General features: G+C 43.8%; 2 protein-coding genes and 2 non-coding genes across 4 annotated transcripts in view; 2 read left to right on the top strand and 2 right to left on the bottom strand.

Moving 5' to 3' along the window:
- The window catches only part of LOC141455105 (uncharacterized), a 29,119-nt gene extending 12,568 nt beyond the window's left edge, over positions 1-16,551 (bottom strand). The window contains exon 1 of the mRNA XM_074129967.1: positions 13,199-16,551. Within this exon, the coding sequence (XP_073986068.1) occupies positions 13,252-16,551 (3,300 nt within the window). The 3' untranslated portion in view covers positions 13,199-13,251. The remainder of the gene's footprint in view (positions 1-13,198) is intronic.
- On the bottom strand, positions 537-5,489 carry LOC141455167 (uncharacterized). The gene has a single exon (XM_074130028.1). The coding sequence runs from the start codon at positions 5,487-5,489 to the stop codon at positions 537-539; it is 4,953 nt and encodes a 1,650-aa protein (XP_073986129.1).
- Positions 9,608-11,535, top strand: LOC141455190 (small subunit ribosomal RNA). Its single transcript, XR_012459158.1, has one exon. It is a non-coding gene; the product is annotated as a small subunit ribosomal RNA (ribosomal RNA).
- Positions 11,709-11,863, top strand: LOC141455189 (5.8S ribosomal RNA). The gene has a single exon (XR_012459157.1). It is a non-coding gene; the product is annotated as a 5.8S ribosomal RNA (ribosomal RNA).
- Positions 16,552-16,774: the final 223 nt, after the last annotated feature.

The following is a 16,774-nucleotide window of genomic DNA, read 5'->3' as shown; positions in this document are numbered from 1 at the left end:
TTGAACTCAGCACTGCCTACTGAACAGTGTGGCCAGTCAATCGTATGTATAGAAAAATTGGGAGTCCCCCCGCTGGTGTCCCTTGTTTATAAATTCGCGTAGTAATACGCGACACTGGGGGCCAAAAGGAGAATGACTCCATGTGAAAATCGTAGTCAACTAAATATAAGCCATAGAGGCGTAAGCGATAAAGTGTATATACAAATGAGCAAAGCTCAGGTGTAGCGCTGTGGCTACAGGGAGAGAGTAACGAGAGAATAAGCAGATATGTACCCGGCCTCCACTCAGACTCGCCCAAGGGAAGTCATGCTACGGAGCAAGATTAAGAGACTGAACCCAAGGGGTCAACGTCGTCGAGAGGTCTTGAGAAGATTAGATAGGGGCCAACAGGAGGAAACGGCGCTGGGCCTTGAGATAAATTATATAAAGCAACCTCTTGAGAGAATACAAAAACAAATGAAGTGTAAAACTGATTGAAATAACTAGCGGAACAAGAAACATAAGATTAAGAATAGTTAATGAAGGTAGCTTGCAATTTAATCATAAATTGGAAGGCGAAAGAGCTTAACTGATGGACGAGTAAGCTCTGAAGTTGCAGTTTTGAGACGAGCACGTCGTACTATACCATCTGTACCAGGAAAGACCTTGTAAGTGGGGATGTAATTGGCAATGAGCCTATTCAAATGGTATTTAGCTGATTGGACAGCACGTTCCCACAGCCCTCCTTGATGAGGTGCAGAAGGTGGGTTGAAATGAAATGATATAGATTTTGAAAAACAAAAATCATTAATAAGTTTAGAAAATTGTAACTCCGCTTGTAATGATTGAAGTGCTCGTGTAAGGGCGGTAGAAGCGCCAACGAAATTAGTTCCGCAGTCTGAATAAAGATGGGCAGGACAGCCGCGTCGGCTAATGAAACGCTGTAGAACGTCTAAGAATTCACTGGTGGAAAGATCCGATGCCAGCTCTAAATGAACAGCTTTAGTAGAGAAGCATATAAATATGCAAAGATAAACTTTGACAGTAAGAGCCTTACGACAGTCCGAGATCCGAATTGTAAATGGCCCTGCAAAATCCATGCCCGTATGTGTAAAAGGAAAGGAGGGATTGACCCTCGCTGATGGAAGTTGACCCATTAAGGGAACGTTATGGGATGGTTTGGCCCGGAAACACACCATACATTTATGGATGCGTGAACGAATAGCTTGTCTGGCTGACAGAATCCAAAAGGAACGTGAGAGATGATAGAGTGTAAGATTTAGCCCTGAATGAAGAAATAAAGTGTGATAATGGTCAATCAGTAATTTGACTAAATAATGGCTCTTAGGTAAAATAATGGGATGACAAGTTTTAAGAGAAGTAGTATTTTGGAGTCGACCGCCGACTCGAATTAACCCATTAGAATCAATAAAAGGCGTTAAACGCTGTAGTCCGGCAGAGGAAGATCGTCCTGATCGTAAGGCAGAGATATCTTTCTCAAAGGCAGTCCTTTGAATGTAGAAACAAATAGCAGTAATCACATGACTCAATGCCGGGGGGGGATACCCCTTGACTTTGGCCTTCCAAGTGAGTATAAGTTTAATCACAAGGAGTAATGAACTCCATGATGGAATGTGATCAAATAGTTGCACAGTAGGAATCGGAACTACAGTAGCGCATTCAGCTTGGAGTGAAAATTCCGATGAGACTGAATGCGGCAGAGCCAAAGGGCCAATGTTAGGCCTTGAAGAGGGCGTAGACAGCCATGATGGGCCGTGCCACCATAGTGTATGGTTAAGAAGTGTAGAGGCATTGCAACCTCTTGAAGCAATGTCAGCTGGGTTGTCATTAGTGGGTACATAATGCCAAGTGGCAGTGGGAACCCAATCTTGAATCTGGGATACCCGATTTGAAACATAAACCTTGAACTTATAAGGAGATAATTGTACCAAATGCAGAACGATCTGCGAATCGGTCCAGAGGTGGACACTTGTGATAGTAAGAATAGAAGAAAATAAGTTCAAGTAATGAGCGGCAAGTGATGCCAACAAATGAGCTCCACACAGTTCCAATCGTGGAATAGTTAAAGTGTGTAAAGGAGCAACGCGCGTTTTAGCGCATAAAAGAGCTGGAGGTGAGCTCGATTCCACCCCAACCAAGTATAAAACAGCTGAATAACCTCGTGCTGAGGCATCAGAGAATCCATGAAGGATGTAGGAAGTAGTAGCCGCAGTGGGCGTGAATGGGCGAGGTAATGTTGCCTGCTCCAAAGTAGAAAAATCATGAATAAGAGATTGCCATTGAGAGGCAAGTTGCTCTGGCAAAGGAGTGTCCCATTGGAGAGACTGTCTCCATAAGGCTTGTAAGAAGGCCTTTAAGTTGAATGTAAAGGGTGCAAGCCAACCGCATACGTAAAAAATTTGGGCTATAAAAGAGAGTACCAAACGTTTGGTAACAGTGCCACTGGGGCTGGACTTGATATCAAGTCGAATGCTAAAGGAATCCGTAGTAGGGTTCCATAATGCGCCCAATAAAGAAATAGAGCACGCTGAAGTGGTGCTGAAAGAAGTGGAAGCAACGTGGTGCTCCAACGGGATTCCCATAAGTAGGGAAGGGTGGTTAGCAACCCATTTACGGAGGTCAAAGCCTCCAGAGTGTAATAACGTAATAAGTTGATTACGCAGACGTATAGCTGCTGTCAGGGAGTACGCACCCACGGCAACGTCATCGACAAATATGTTTCTTTTTAAAGCAGCAGCTCCCTCAGGAAAATTTGTTTCCTCATCATCGGCAAGCTGAGCCAGTGTACGGAGTGCCAGATAAGGAGCTGATCTTGTGCCGTATGTAACAGTGTTTAAGTAATAAGTGCGTATAGGCTGGTCTGGAGATGACCGCCATAAAATGCATTGGAACTGTCTGTCCTCGTAATGCATAGATATTTGGCGAAACATTTGCCTAATATCACAGGAAAAGACAAATGGATATTGTCTGAACAATGAAATTATATCGGATAAAAGAGGGTGCAATTTAGGACCAGCAAACAAAAGATCGTTTAATGAAGTACCACTGGGGGTTTTAGCGGAGGCGTCGAAGACGACGCGAATCTTGGGGTTGTCCCCATGATTCTTAAAAATCCCATGATGGGGAATATAGTAAGAGACAGGTCCATCAGCTAATTGCATATGGTTTTGGTCAAGATAGTCTTGCATAAATTCAATATATAGTTTCTGAAAGTTAGGATCTGTTTTAAACTTTCGTTCCAAGGCGCAAAAGCGTGAGTACGCGGCAGCATATGAGCTGGCCACTAAGGAAGGATCCTTATTAATGAAAGGTAATCTAACCTGATACCGACCGGAGGCATCACGTGTAGTGGTGTCGCGGTAAAATTGCTCGCACAGCTGTTCCTGTGGAGAAGGTGCAGGAGAAACTGGGGGTGAATCTTCAGCCCGCCAAAAGTTCTCTACAAGGGCATGTAACTCATTGTCGGGTGCTGCGCAGCATGCGGCTACGGCAGAAGAAGTTGAAGTAATGGGGTTTGAAGTAGACCCCGAAGAAGGAGAAGTTGCCACTGGGGCTGATCCCAAGAGAATATAGCCAAACGGAGAAGGTACCGCTACTGGCATATCCGTTCCTAACGTGATAGGAGAGCCTTGACCAAATAACAAAGAGGCTAAATCGGAGCCTAAAATGCAATCGATCCTAGAAGGTTTATCAAAAGAGGGATCGGCTAAAACCAAATGTTTGGCTGCTTCACGTACTGAAGCATTTATTTCAACAGTAGGAGTTGTGACTGCTATTTTATCTAAAATGATAAATGGGTGTTGAGGTGCAAGGATGGAACCACCTATAGTAGCAATATCAAGGGAGCAGACGCCCTTATTTGTTGCAGTAGTATTGCCTATCCCGGAAACAGAAATTGGAGAATGCCAACGCCGACATCCTAATCTCTGTACGCAACGATCAGTTAAGAAAGAGGCTCCAGCTGCGGTGTCTAAAATTCCCCTAAGCACCAAGTAGGAGTGCGGGGATGTTTGAATGCGGACGAGTGTGGTCGCGAGTAAGAGTGACTGCCGCTTAGTGGACACAGTCGTAGCAGCAACATGGGCTGGTACAGTCACCGACACTGTAGGTGGTGATGATTCAGGCTGAGGAGCTCTGGAAGTTCCTGGTGGTGTAGTATTACCAGGCCTCGAAGGAGGAGTCTTGGGTTGAGGAGATTCAACTCTCTTCGTGGGAGAAGTTCCAAAATGTAAGAGAGTATGGTGAGGCTTCCCACACCTTTTGCATTTCGCGCGATTAGTGCATTGGGAAATAGAATGGTTCCGCAAACAATTAATGCAAAGGTTCTTGGATTTAATGAAATTGTAACGCTCGCGGGGTGACTTGGCTTTAAAGTCTTCACAATGAAATATAATGTGTGAAGCTTGATTGCAAAAGTTGCAAGTATATGTTAAGTCTAATGGTTCGGCCGCATAGACAGGCGCCTTAAATTTAGACTGGTTGAATCTAGGCTTAGGCTTATAGTTTGATCTGGGAGTCGGAGTTGAAGTTGCAGTTGGGTGAGAGACGTCCAACTGTCTCTCCTTCAAGCTTTGATCGAGAAATTCGAGGAGTTGGTTGACTGTAACCGTGGAGTTATTTTGAGCAACTCTCCGCCGATATTTTTTATATTCATGTAAGGTGGCTGGATCAAATTTCGAGACCAGTAGTGAAACTATAATGGCTTGATGTTCATCAACCTGGGGCAGAGCCGCCAGTGCACGATAGTGTACATTTAAAGTGTCCACAAATGTGGCAAAGTCCTTAAAGGAGGAGCCCGGTTTAGAAAGGCCAACAAGTCCGTTAGCATGATAATCAATGATGTCCTGAGGATCATCATAACGCTTCTTTAAGATATTCAAAGCTACTGGGTACATTTCAGGTGTGAAATCCAAATGCGAGATTAAGGTTTGTGAATTGGAATCCAGACCATCATAATGAAATTGAAACTTTTGAATTGAATTTAGTTGGTTACTCGTATTGATAATGGATTCAAAACGGGAAATAAACCCGCGCCAATCCGAAGGTCTCCCAGAGAATTTAGGTATTGACTGCACCGGATAAAAAGCATTAGAGGTGTTAATAGAAGAAGGTGCAGTAGACATAGTAGTGTTAATGTCTTGAGGATCAATGCTAAGCCTAGTAGAGCTCGTCGGTAATGAGGAAACTCGAATTAATGAGGATAGTCGTCGCACAAGCCCTGTGTAACAATCGCCAACAGCCTCCAACTGTTGGTCGAGAATCTCAAGGGTAAGGTCAGGCAAGGCCTCAGCTAACTCCCGATAAGGAGTGAGCTCCCCTTTGACATTATTGTGATCATTTTGAAGAGCATCTAAAAGGGCTTGATACTCAGTCACGGGGGTAGAAATGGACTGCGAAAACCTATCAATTCCTGCTTGAATTTGATTATAACCGCGAATAGCTAATCGGCATATGCGATTAAATGCCTTGGCAGACAAATGGGGTGACATGTTGAATCAAAGGAAGTCCCTAGAGGACAAAAGTTAACAAACAATTCAAATAGTAAAGTAAAAGGCACACTTACCCTACGAAGTAACAAGCATACCAAGATGTGCAAATGTGGATCACAACTTCAATTAAGTATAATAAAATGTGGATCACAACTTCAATTTAAGTATAATAAAATGTATCTAGAAGCATAGAAGCATGTGAGTATACAATCAAGACAAAAAATATAAAGTAAGGTATACACAATTTAAGTATAATAAAAGGTATCTAGAAGCATAGAAGCATGTAAGTATACAAAATACAAAATGAAATACAAGGCAATGTATAAAAGTAAACTCAAAGAGTCAAGTGGTTACCCAAGACCGGAAGTAGGTGCTAAGGGGGGTGCACGCTAAGTTGGTGCTTATCCACACTCCTTAATACACACAGGCAATAAGCCGATAACAATACTAGACAGGGCTAGACTAAACAGTGATGGTAACACTGTATTCAGTGCAAGCGACACTCAAGCAAAGGGGTCGTAAATCCCTGTGATTGGGGTCACCAGACACGTGTAAAATAAAGATGATTTAAAGGGAAATTGTAAAATTCCTTACCGGATGTAGCCAGAAGGAAGAGAGCCCAGAACGGAAATGAAGTATGTCCTCTGTAGTAATACCAGTCGGAAACGGCCCAGAATGCAATTTAAGATTATCCTCTGGTAGTAAATGTGGAGTATTTAAACGGGAAATACCCACTTGCTGAAGATCAGGAATCAGGTGGTCGAAAAATAAGAACTAGTCTTTTAGTGTTTCCAACGACTATGCGTTTATTTCTCTTCACTACATCCCTTTTGGTGATGATACCCCAAAACCCAGTCTTCAGCCGGCAACGCCGATGTCAGGCGCACTGGTAATGGACTGGATTAAGCTGTCGAAGCCCATGCAGATCCAAGGTGCTGGTGTGAATGAATGAAAACGGCAGACGTAGAGGCAAGCCCCCACAATCCGGTTTCCTATGAAGTGGAGGACCAGCTCTGGCCTATGGAAAAGATCAGAGCAAAAAGTATAAAATAGAGGATAAATGTTAAAAGGCCCTTAAATCACCTTTGATAGTAAATAACAAATATAAAGTGGGAAATACCTTGAAGACGAGGCTACCCTGAATCAGCGCTAAGAAGGAGGCTGAGATTAACTGGACGCACACTGGATGCGTGTAAAACAGTGCTCACAAGTTGTAGGTAGTGCCGAATAATTAGGTGAAGCAGCAGAGGTGTAGCGTAAGTTGATGAATGATGTAAAAGAGTGAATAAACATCCGCCAGCAAGTCAGACCACTCCCAGGTAGAAGGAATAATAATAATGATAATAGTAATAAGAATAATACCCCAGGGGTAAGGAGGATGCAAAGGATAAAATAGGCTGACTTACCGATTGACGAATTGATTCACCTGTTAATCCACTATTTGAAGCGAATTGGAATAAAGCTGCTTACTAAGTTGAATGGCACAGTATAAAAGGAACCACCACTGCCACAAAAAAGGCCGTCTAGGGCAGATAAATGATAAATGATCAAAAGGCAGACATGTGCTGATAGAAGGCAAGATGGCGTTCCGGTCCAGTTGAAAAAGGCTGTACTGTACATGCACACAGTTAAAAAGTTGAGAGAGCAATGACGAATGACGATAGATGACTACTAATACTAGCCGCCAGGGGTGTTGAACTCAGCACTGCCTACTGAACAGTGTGGCCAGTCAATCGTAGGTAGAAAAATTGAGAGTCCCCCCACTGGTGTCCCTTTTTTTATAAATTCGCGTAGTAATACGCGACAATAATGATAATAAGAGTGTTAATAATAATAATAATAACAAAGAAGAGCAAGAAGAGCTTCAAACAAGTGCAGTGGTGGGAATGTGGTAGTGGCGAGAGGGGTAATGCAGTCGGAGAGGGGTGTGGAGCAGTCTGGAGTACGTCAGTGCTGGAGGGAGAGTGAGACAGAGAGCGTCTTAGCTGCGGAAAAGAGCAGAACTAATTGAGCTAATCGGCCGACCCGCTTCTTCTAAACGTTCCACTCTACACCGAGAGACAGAAACCGCTGGCTCGAGCCACGAATTACCAGGAACCATCGGCAGAACCAGGTGACCGTGCCGCCCCCAACAGGTACTGAGTGTGGTGTGGTTCCTCCCTCCTCGTCAAGCCACCAGGACTGGCAGGGCAAATTAATCGCCAAACCCGAACAATTATTAACCTAACCCCCCCCCCCCGTACACTAGATTATTTTGTGTTTCGTATATTACATATTAAGAATAAATATTTTATTTCAGTTATTAACAAAACAGATCAATGTATATATATTTTAGGTAAATTAGGTGAAGGATCCTTTTATTTTTGTTTAATATTATTCTAATCTTTGTTTTGTAAAGTAAAAATAAGGTTGTACACATCCTAGACTTGTTATTTATTCCCCTCATTGTAATTATTGTTATTGTGATTATTCGGTGTTCTCGGAAGTTCCTTGCCCTAATCTGACCACATCAGCGGAACCGCGTCTACTAGACGACCCTACCATTGGTAGTGTCACAACATATATATTTTAAAATGTTCTTTTCAAGTATTTGTATATACAAACGTGTGTAAAAGATTATATGTACGATATATATTTTCAAAAAATATATATACATGGTAAACTAGTTTAGATAGTTATATGTTTAAGAATGGTGCATTCTACCTGCTTATGTGTTGTTGCTTACAGCAAGCAGGTAGAAATTCTATTACCTACTACTTTTAATTTTTATTATTGCTAGTATAATTTGTGTTACAGCTACAGCCGTTGTGTGTTTGTTCTTTGCAACATTCACATAGAAAATATATAGCGGCAAAACTGGTTACCTATAATATAAAAAATAGTTTGGCGACAATATTTCTTCTTTATATATATTACATATAATATTTTAAAGTTAGAAAGATTTTGTTAATAAAACTAATTTTTATTTTTAAAGTGAGTGTTGGAACCCCAACTTCACTTTGCTGCATAATTGAACAGCTACATAATTTTTGTAAATAGAAAAAAAATAATTTTTATATGTATATAGAATTGTTTATTAAAGAAAAATAAAAAAGGAAAAGAGGCAAATAGCCCATTTTAAAAAGTCTTTCTCAAGACTCTGGAATGGCAGTGTGGTTCTTTGGACGGTACAGAGATAGCGACGCAGTCGCGACGCCAGGGCGCGGCACGGTCGACTTCGCTATAAAAAGGGCAGAATCGGCCGTGTCTGCATCAGTCTAAGAAAATTTTTCAACTGGAAGACATCCACAATAGCTACCTTAGCTGGAAGATTGCTGACTGGCCTTACTCTCAAAACCTGGATCTCTGTACCGGCCAAAGGACCTCACTGTCCGGACCAGAACAAAAAAATCGATCACTTAACCCCTGTATTTTGAAGAAAGAAGGAAGTGCAGCACACGAGTCGCCTTAGTCACCAGCTACGAAGGCAAGACGAATCACCAGCGCTGCCACAGTGTGAGATACGAGCGAGGACCAGGCCAATTGGTACCGGGGTTTATCGGGGTGCTGGCCACACTGCCGGGGCTCCCAAAGCCGGTTGACTGGTATTAGCGAACGGCCCTTTTCAGGGCCTCTCACATCCCTTTGGCTGTGGCCTTGCGCTGGGATCAAGCCATTCTCGGAGCGGCGCAGTAACTTCAACCAACAGTGTGAACGGTCCTTTTCAGGGCCACCCAACTGTACGGCTTCCCCATACGGGAGCGCCATAGGCGAGTCAAGCGCCGACATATTTTTTGTGAACGGTCCTTTTCAGGGCCATCCAGTCACTTGTACCTGCGAGCGGTGAGAAGAAGAGCTTGTATACTGGACTTCATCCCTCGGCCGCATTAGTATACAACAGTGAGAAAATTTTATTTTTCGCAATAATGCTAAATTTGGAAAAAGGAAACAAAAAGTTGAATAGTTTTGTATTTTGTGGGGAATATTTTTTTCCTCATAAAAAAATTTATCATTATTTGTAATCGAAAACAAACTTTTATTATAAATGTTTTATTTTTTATTAGCAAAATTTAAAACTATAATAAAAGAAAAATCTTCAAGATTGTTTTTATATGTTCTCTAAAGGAGGATTTAAAAACTCTCTGGTTGATCCTGCCAGTAGTCATATGCTTGTCTCAAAGCTTAAGCCATGCAAGTGTCAGTACATACTAAATTAAAGTGAAACCGCAAAGGGCTCAGTAAACCAGTTTTAATTTACTAGAGTTTTCACGTTTCGTACGTGGATAACTGTGGTAATTCTAGAGCTAATACATGCAACTAAGTCCGGACCAGAAATGGAAAGGACGCTTTTATTAGATCAAAACCATTCGCCCGGCTTGTCTGGGCGTTGTTTTGGTGAATCTAGATAACACTTGTGATCGTACAGTCACCGTACTGACGACATCTCTTTCAAACGCCTGACTTATCAGCTGTCGATGGTAGACTCTGTGTCTACCATGGCCCTCACGGGTAACGGGGAATCAGGGTTCGATTCCGGAGAGGGAGCCTGAGAAACGGCTACCACATCCAAGGAAGGCAGCAGGCACGCAAATTACCCACTCCCGGCACGGGAAGGTAGTGACAAAAAATAACGATACGGGACTCTATTGAGGCCCCGTAATCGGAATGAGTACACTTTAAATCCTTTAACAAGGATCCATTGGAGGGCAAGTCTGGTGCCAGCAGCCGCGGTAATTCCAGCTCCAATAGCGTATATTAAAGTTGTTGCGGTTAAAAAGCTCGTAGTTGGTTCTGCGTGCCGCGCTGTCGGTTCGCCGCCTGTCGGTGTAACTGGCATGTTCGCGGCATGTCCTGTCGGTGGTGAACAGGGTCCACGATGCTGCATTAGGCTTTTAAAGGCCGATGTTAGCGTCGTGTGTACTTTTGTTGGCCGATCTCTCCTACTTCGGTGCTCTTAAACGAGTGTCGAGGTAGGCCGACACGTTCACTTTGAACAAATTAGAGTGCTTAAAGCAGGCTGAAATATCTGCCTGAATAGTGGTGCATGGAATGATAAAACAGGACCTCGGTTCTATTTTGTTGGTTTTAGGGAATATGAGGTAATGATCAATGTGGACTGGCGGGGGCATTCGTATTGCGACGTTAGAGGTGAAATTCTTGGATCGTCGCAAGACGCACTAGAGCGAAAGCATTTGCCAAGTATGTCTTAATTGATCAAGAACGAAAGTTAGAGGTTCGAAGGCGATTAGATACCGCCCTAGTTCTAACCATAAACGATGCCAGCCAGCGATCCGCCGATGTTCCTTTAATGACTCGGCGGGGAGCTTCTACCCGGGAAACCAAAGCTTTTGGGTTCCGGGGGAAGTATGGTTGCAAAGCTGAAACTTAAAGGAATTGACGGAAGGGCACCACCAGGAGTGGAGCCTGCGGCTTAATTTGACTCAACACGGGAAACCTCACCAGGCCAGGACATTGGAAGGATTGACAGATTGATAGCTCTTTCTTGATTCAGTGGGTAGTGGTGCATGGCCGTTCTTAGTTGGTGGATCGATTTGTCTGGTTAATTCCGATAACGAACGAGACTCTAGCCTATTAACTAGACGATACCGGTATCAATGCTACCGGCGACACTTATTCTTCTTAAAGGGACAGGCGGCTTACAGCCGCACGAGATTGAGCAATAACAGGTCTGTGATGCCCTTAGATGTCCTGGGCCGCACGCGAGCTACACTGAAGGAATCAGCGTGTACTTCCCTGGCCGAAAGGCCCGGGTAACCCGCTGAACCTTCTTCGTGCTAGGAATTGGGGCTTGCAATTGTTCCCCATGAACGAGGAATTCCCAGTAAGCGCGAGTCATAAGCTCGCGTTGATTACGTCCCTGCCCTTTGTACACACCGCCCGTCGCTACTACCGATTGAATGATTTAGTGAGGTCTTCGGACTGGCGGTTATTCTTTATTAACTTTGTTGGTATTGATGTACGCTGGAAAGATGACCAAACTTGATCATTTAGAGAAAGTAAAAGTCGTAACAAGGTTTCCGTAGGTGAACCTGCGGAAGGATCATTAATAAAGAAAAAAAATTCAAAAATTATTTAGTTCTTGCATTTATGGTAGATTTAATTTTCCAACCATATTTGCGTGAAAGTTAATAATTTATTTTTTAATATTAACCTTATAAGGTTAAATATTAAAATTTATAAAAAAAGAAAAGTTGCAATTATTTTTTAAAACAAAATTATTACCCTGAGCGGCGGATCACTCGGCTCGTGGGTCGATGAAAGACGCAGCAAACTGCGCGTCGTCATGTAAACTGCAGGACACATGAACATCGACATTTTGAACGCACATTGCGGCCCTGGGATTCTATCCAAGGGCCACGCCTGTCTGAGGGTCGTTAAATAATTGCTAGCATATTTTTTTATATAAAAATAATGCGCGCAAGTTTTTTTTTTCATCCCATTATTTTCTTTCTTTAAAACTAGTAGTAGCAGCAAGCCTCTCACACACAAAGTATATTTGTATATTGGGGTTTCTGCTATATAACTTTTTTTTAAAGGAAAAAGGATATGAAAAAAAATGAAATGTCCTGTTTTTTTCTATAAAAAGTACACATCTTTTTTATAGTAATTCAGCATTTTTAAATACTTTATAATTTATTTTTTTCCCCCTTTTTCTTGTCATTACTTAAAAATTGCTTTCTATAATGTAAATATAGTTTTTTAAACAATCAATAATGTTAAAAATCTATAACCTGGTTAGTGGCAATATAATTTTATTGCAAGTATTAAGTGGTGAAAAAAGATAATTTTTCTTTGTTTCAATTTTTTTACAATTACAAAGGGAAAAGAATTTAATAAATTTTCGCTAGTTAGATATAGTCTAGGCGAATTTTTTTCTATTCCCTATGTAAAAGTCTCAAAAAGGGGTTATATGAAATGTCCAAGGCGAGGACGAAATGTGGGAGAGCAGTTCAATCTAATTATGTTGTATGGAAAAGAGGGGGAATGAAATGTGGTGGACGCCACAGCCACCCAAAATACCTTTGCCAATGCCTTACAAAAAATAACAAATATTTATTGATAATACACCACCAATTGGCTGGACAACACAAATAAGTACATATAATATTGTTTATCCTTCCTGACGGAGGGAATGTTAATGTTAACAACTTTACAATATTCTTGCCTGGCGACAAGGGAAATCTCTCCACATGGGAGTACAAATAAGTACGTATAATATTGTTTATCCTTCCTGACGGAGGGAATGTTAATGCTAACAACTTTACAATATTCTTGCCTGGCGACAAGGGAAATCTCTCCACATGGGAGTACAAATAAGTACGTATAATATTGTTCACTTACTGAATTAAGACCTATACAAGTGAGGGGGCAATTATATGCCAAGACAACATAAATGACAATAATGGATGAGAGGGAGTTATTCTCCACTGACACTTGTATTAATATTTTTACACCAGGCTGGCTACGCTGGTTAAACCAGAAACACATTTACAATTTGTAAAAGAAAAAAAAACAAACCGAACTTGGCACTATGACGCTATATATATAAAACTTATATTTCACACAAAAAGGACGCTTCTAATTTCCTTGTGAAGTCAAGGACAACTGCCTGAGACCGGTCACGTACGCAGTCCCTTCCCCCTTCCAGACCTCCAATGCAGCCAACCCCCCACTGCATCACTCTGAATTTCCCACAAGGGGGGCCGCACCTCCTTACGAGGATCCAACATCCTCCCCCGCAGTGGACTCGCCAGAGTTCCACTTACTGATTTGGGAGAGGGCACAGCTTCCTGACAGGGCGGCTGATATCTCCGGACGCCGTCTTCACCTCGGCCACCCTGGCCACGTTATCTCGGCCATAATGCAGTTTGGTGATCCGGCCTAAGGACCACTGCAACGGAGGAAGGTTGTCGTCCATAATGACCACCACTTGTCCTTCTGCCGCTGGGAAGGACGGTGAATGCCACTTGAGCATGGCCTGCTGCTCAAGGAGATACTCCTTGTGCCACCTCTTCCAGAACTGATTGACTGTGAATTGTGCCATGGTCCACTTGGAACGAAGTGCTGCGCGGGGAGTTAATGAACCGTCGACAGGAAGGGCAGTCATTGGCCGCATAATAAGAAAGTGACCTGGCGTCAGCACTTGTAGATCATCTGGCGAAGATGAAACGGTTGTGAGTGGCCGGGAATTTAGGATGGCCTCCACTTGGCAGATAATTGTGAGTAAGCACTCCATGGTTGGTTCTTGTAGGCCCAGGGTCACCTTTAGCAAGCGCTTTGTAGACTTGACAGCGGCCTCCCATAATCCTCCAAAGTGTGGCGCTCTAGGTGGTATGAAATGCCATTCCACACCTCTCCTGCCGGACTCCCTTAATATGGCCTCCTGTGTTTGACTGTCATTCAGTAGGGCAGATATCTCCTTGAGTTTTCTGGTCGCACCTACGAAATTTGTGCCATTGTCTGACCATATGTGGCTGGGCACGCCGCGCCTAGCGATGAAGCGATTCAAGGCAGCTAGAAAAGCCTGCGTGGTGAGGTCGGTAACCAATTCTAAATGAATGGCCTTGGTTGAAAAGCAGATGAAGATGGCGAGGTAGCATTGGAGGACCTTGGCTGAACGTAGCGACGCAATTTTCACATGGAAGGGACCTGCGTAGTCAATGCCTGTAGTCGTGAAGGGTGGTGAAGCACTGGCTCTTCCTTCTGGCAGTTGCCCCATGATGGGGTTGAAGGGTGATGGTTTAATACTAAAACATTTATTACAAGATGACAACTGCCGTCGAACCACATTTTTTCCATTAGTAATCCAGTATCGGTTTCGAAGAAAGGCATGGGTGGCAGTAGGGCCGACATGAAGATTGGAGATGTGGGCTTCCTGTATGATCAAGGCAGTAAGGGGGTGTTGCGAGGGCAACAAGGCAGGGTGCTTCTGCGATTCAGGGATGTCGGCCAGTCTTAATCTCCCTCCAACTCGCAACACGCCATCAGGGTGCAAAAATAGGCCTAAGGTTTTGACTAGGCGTAGTCTAGGCCGGGGGGACTGAGCGTCTTCAATTTCCTCCGTAAGCGAGTGCTGCTGGGCTCGGACAATTAGAACTCGCAAGGCTTCATTGCGTTCCTTTACATTCAATGGACCTGACGTCCGATGTACTGGATTTCTAGTATTGTGTGCAAATCGCAGGCACCAGGCCACTACATTCTGTAGCGTATACAGACTGGAAAATTGAGCCTCCAATTCCTCAGGGCAGGACATTACACTTGACACATGAAGGGCCTGGGAGCGAATTTCAGCTCCTACGACAGGGTCAGACAAATCGGCCCTTACTTGCCCAAGGGGCCATGACTCGTGGTTTGATTTCAGCCAAGAGGGACCTTCCCACCATAACGGGTGGCTCACTAATTCTTGGGGTCGTAGTCCACGTGAGGCACAGTCAGCGGGGTTTTGTGAAGACGAGATGTGGAACCATTGGGAAGCGGGTACCTTTTCTAAAATGGCAGCCACTCTATTGCCTACAAACACCTTCCAATGTGGAGGCGGGGTAGCGGTTATCCAGGAAAGAGCTATGGTAGAGTCGGAAAAGGCGTAGATGTTCGGAGAGGGTATTTGAGGGAAGAGAAGACTGACTTTATGGAGTGTGAGAGCCAGGAGATGAGCGGCACAAAGCTCCAGACGTGGGAGAGTGACAGGTTTCATCGGAGCCATTCTGGCTTTAGACATTATCAGGCTGGTGACTGTTTCCTCTGATAGTGACACAAGGTACACTACGGCCGCATATGCCCGTTCTGATGCATCAGCAAAACCGGTTAAATATAATTTGGGAGTAGATGGGGACAAGAATCTAGGGATACGAATGTTTGAGAGTTCCGGAAGGGTGACAGCAAATTGAGACCATTCCTGGATAATGGATGAAGGCAGAGGGTCATCCCAGCTAAAGGAGGCTTGACACACAACTCGGAATATTGCACGAGCAAAAACTGTTATTGGGATTAACCATCCCAATGGATCGAAGACTTTGGCAATTTGACTAGCAAGCTGTCTTTTTGTTTGAATATTGGGGACTGAGCGAATCAAAAAATGAAAATAGTCTTGTGAGGGGTTCCAACAGAGGCCAAGAATTTTTAGTTGTGACTCCTCGTCATTCTCCAGACATACAGAAGACATGGCTGGGAGAAGGTGGTCGAGAGGAATTTTCTCTAACAATCGAGGATGATTAGATGCCCACTTTCTGAGCTCGATTTGAGCTTGACTTAGTAACCTTATGAGTTGATCTCTCGATTTTAGGGCCGCTTCTAGAGTAGGGCCTCCTCCGGAAATGTCATCGACATAGGTACGATCCTTAAGGATCTCTGCTGCTTGGGGAAGGGAATTCTGCGAAGTGAGGGCTAACTCCTGCAGTACGCGACATGCTAGGTAGGGCGCAGACGTGGTTCCATACGTGACAGTACACAGTCTGTACTCCTGAACCGGTTGACTGGTATCAAAGCGCCAAAGGATACGTAATAGGTCTCTGTCTTCAGGGGGGTGCAGTATTTGACGAAACATTTGACGAATATCCGCTGTAAATACCCACCTGTCAACTCTGAATCTGGTAACAACCTTCCAGATGTCAAGCTGTAATCTAGGGCCAGGGAGCAAGAGTTCATTGAGTGAGATGCCTGAGGAGGACCTTTGGGATGCGTTGAAGACGACTCTAATCTTTTCCGGGGGATCATCCGGCCGGTGCACGGCATGGTGGGGAATGTAATATGCAATTTGACCTGACTTAAGAGGGGGGGCCAGCTCCATATGTTTAGACTCTAAGTAGTCCTTCATAAACTCGATATAGGGAGTACGCAAATGTTGGGACTTAGCATGGCGTGTTTCGGTTTGGAGAAGGCGCTTCAGTGCAATTTTTCTGGTTTCTCCTAGACAGCAAGGACTAGTTTTAAGTGGCAAGGCCACAGAAAACCGGCCATTGGGGAGTCGGAGACATGACTTTGAGAAGCACTCCTCGGCCTTTAATTCGTCGGGAGTAAGGGGGGAGACCTCAGACACTTCCTCTAGGGCGAACATTTTCTCCATAAGACGGGACAAGACTAAGTCAGGGGGGTGCGGAATAAGTGGTGAAGCTTTTCCAGAGCTGAGGCGAAGTACTGTTGGTTTAAGAGAAATTGCCGACACAGGATTGACTAAAGAGAGATTGACAGGTAGAGCGGAACCTTCAGAGGGAATGTCTTCCGCAGTAGGTATGGTAGTAGGAGGAGTTACAGGGTCAGGGGTAGTTATTATGATTTGCAGTGGACGT

This window comes from Rhodnius prolixus, unplaced genomic scaffold (assembly GCF_049639745.1).
Source record: "Rhodnius prolixus isolate KJV_2025 unplaced genomic scaffold, Rpr scaffold_27, whole genome shotgun sequence".
Taxonomy (NCBI): Eukaryota; Metazoa; Arthropoda; class Insecta; order Hemiptera; family Reduviidae; genus Rhodnius; species Rhodnius prolixus.
Note: the sequence above shows the minus strand (reverse complement) of the source record. Positions and strands in the feature narration are given on the sequence as shown.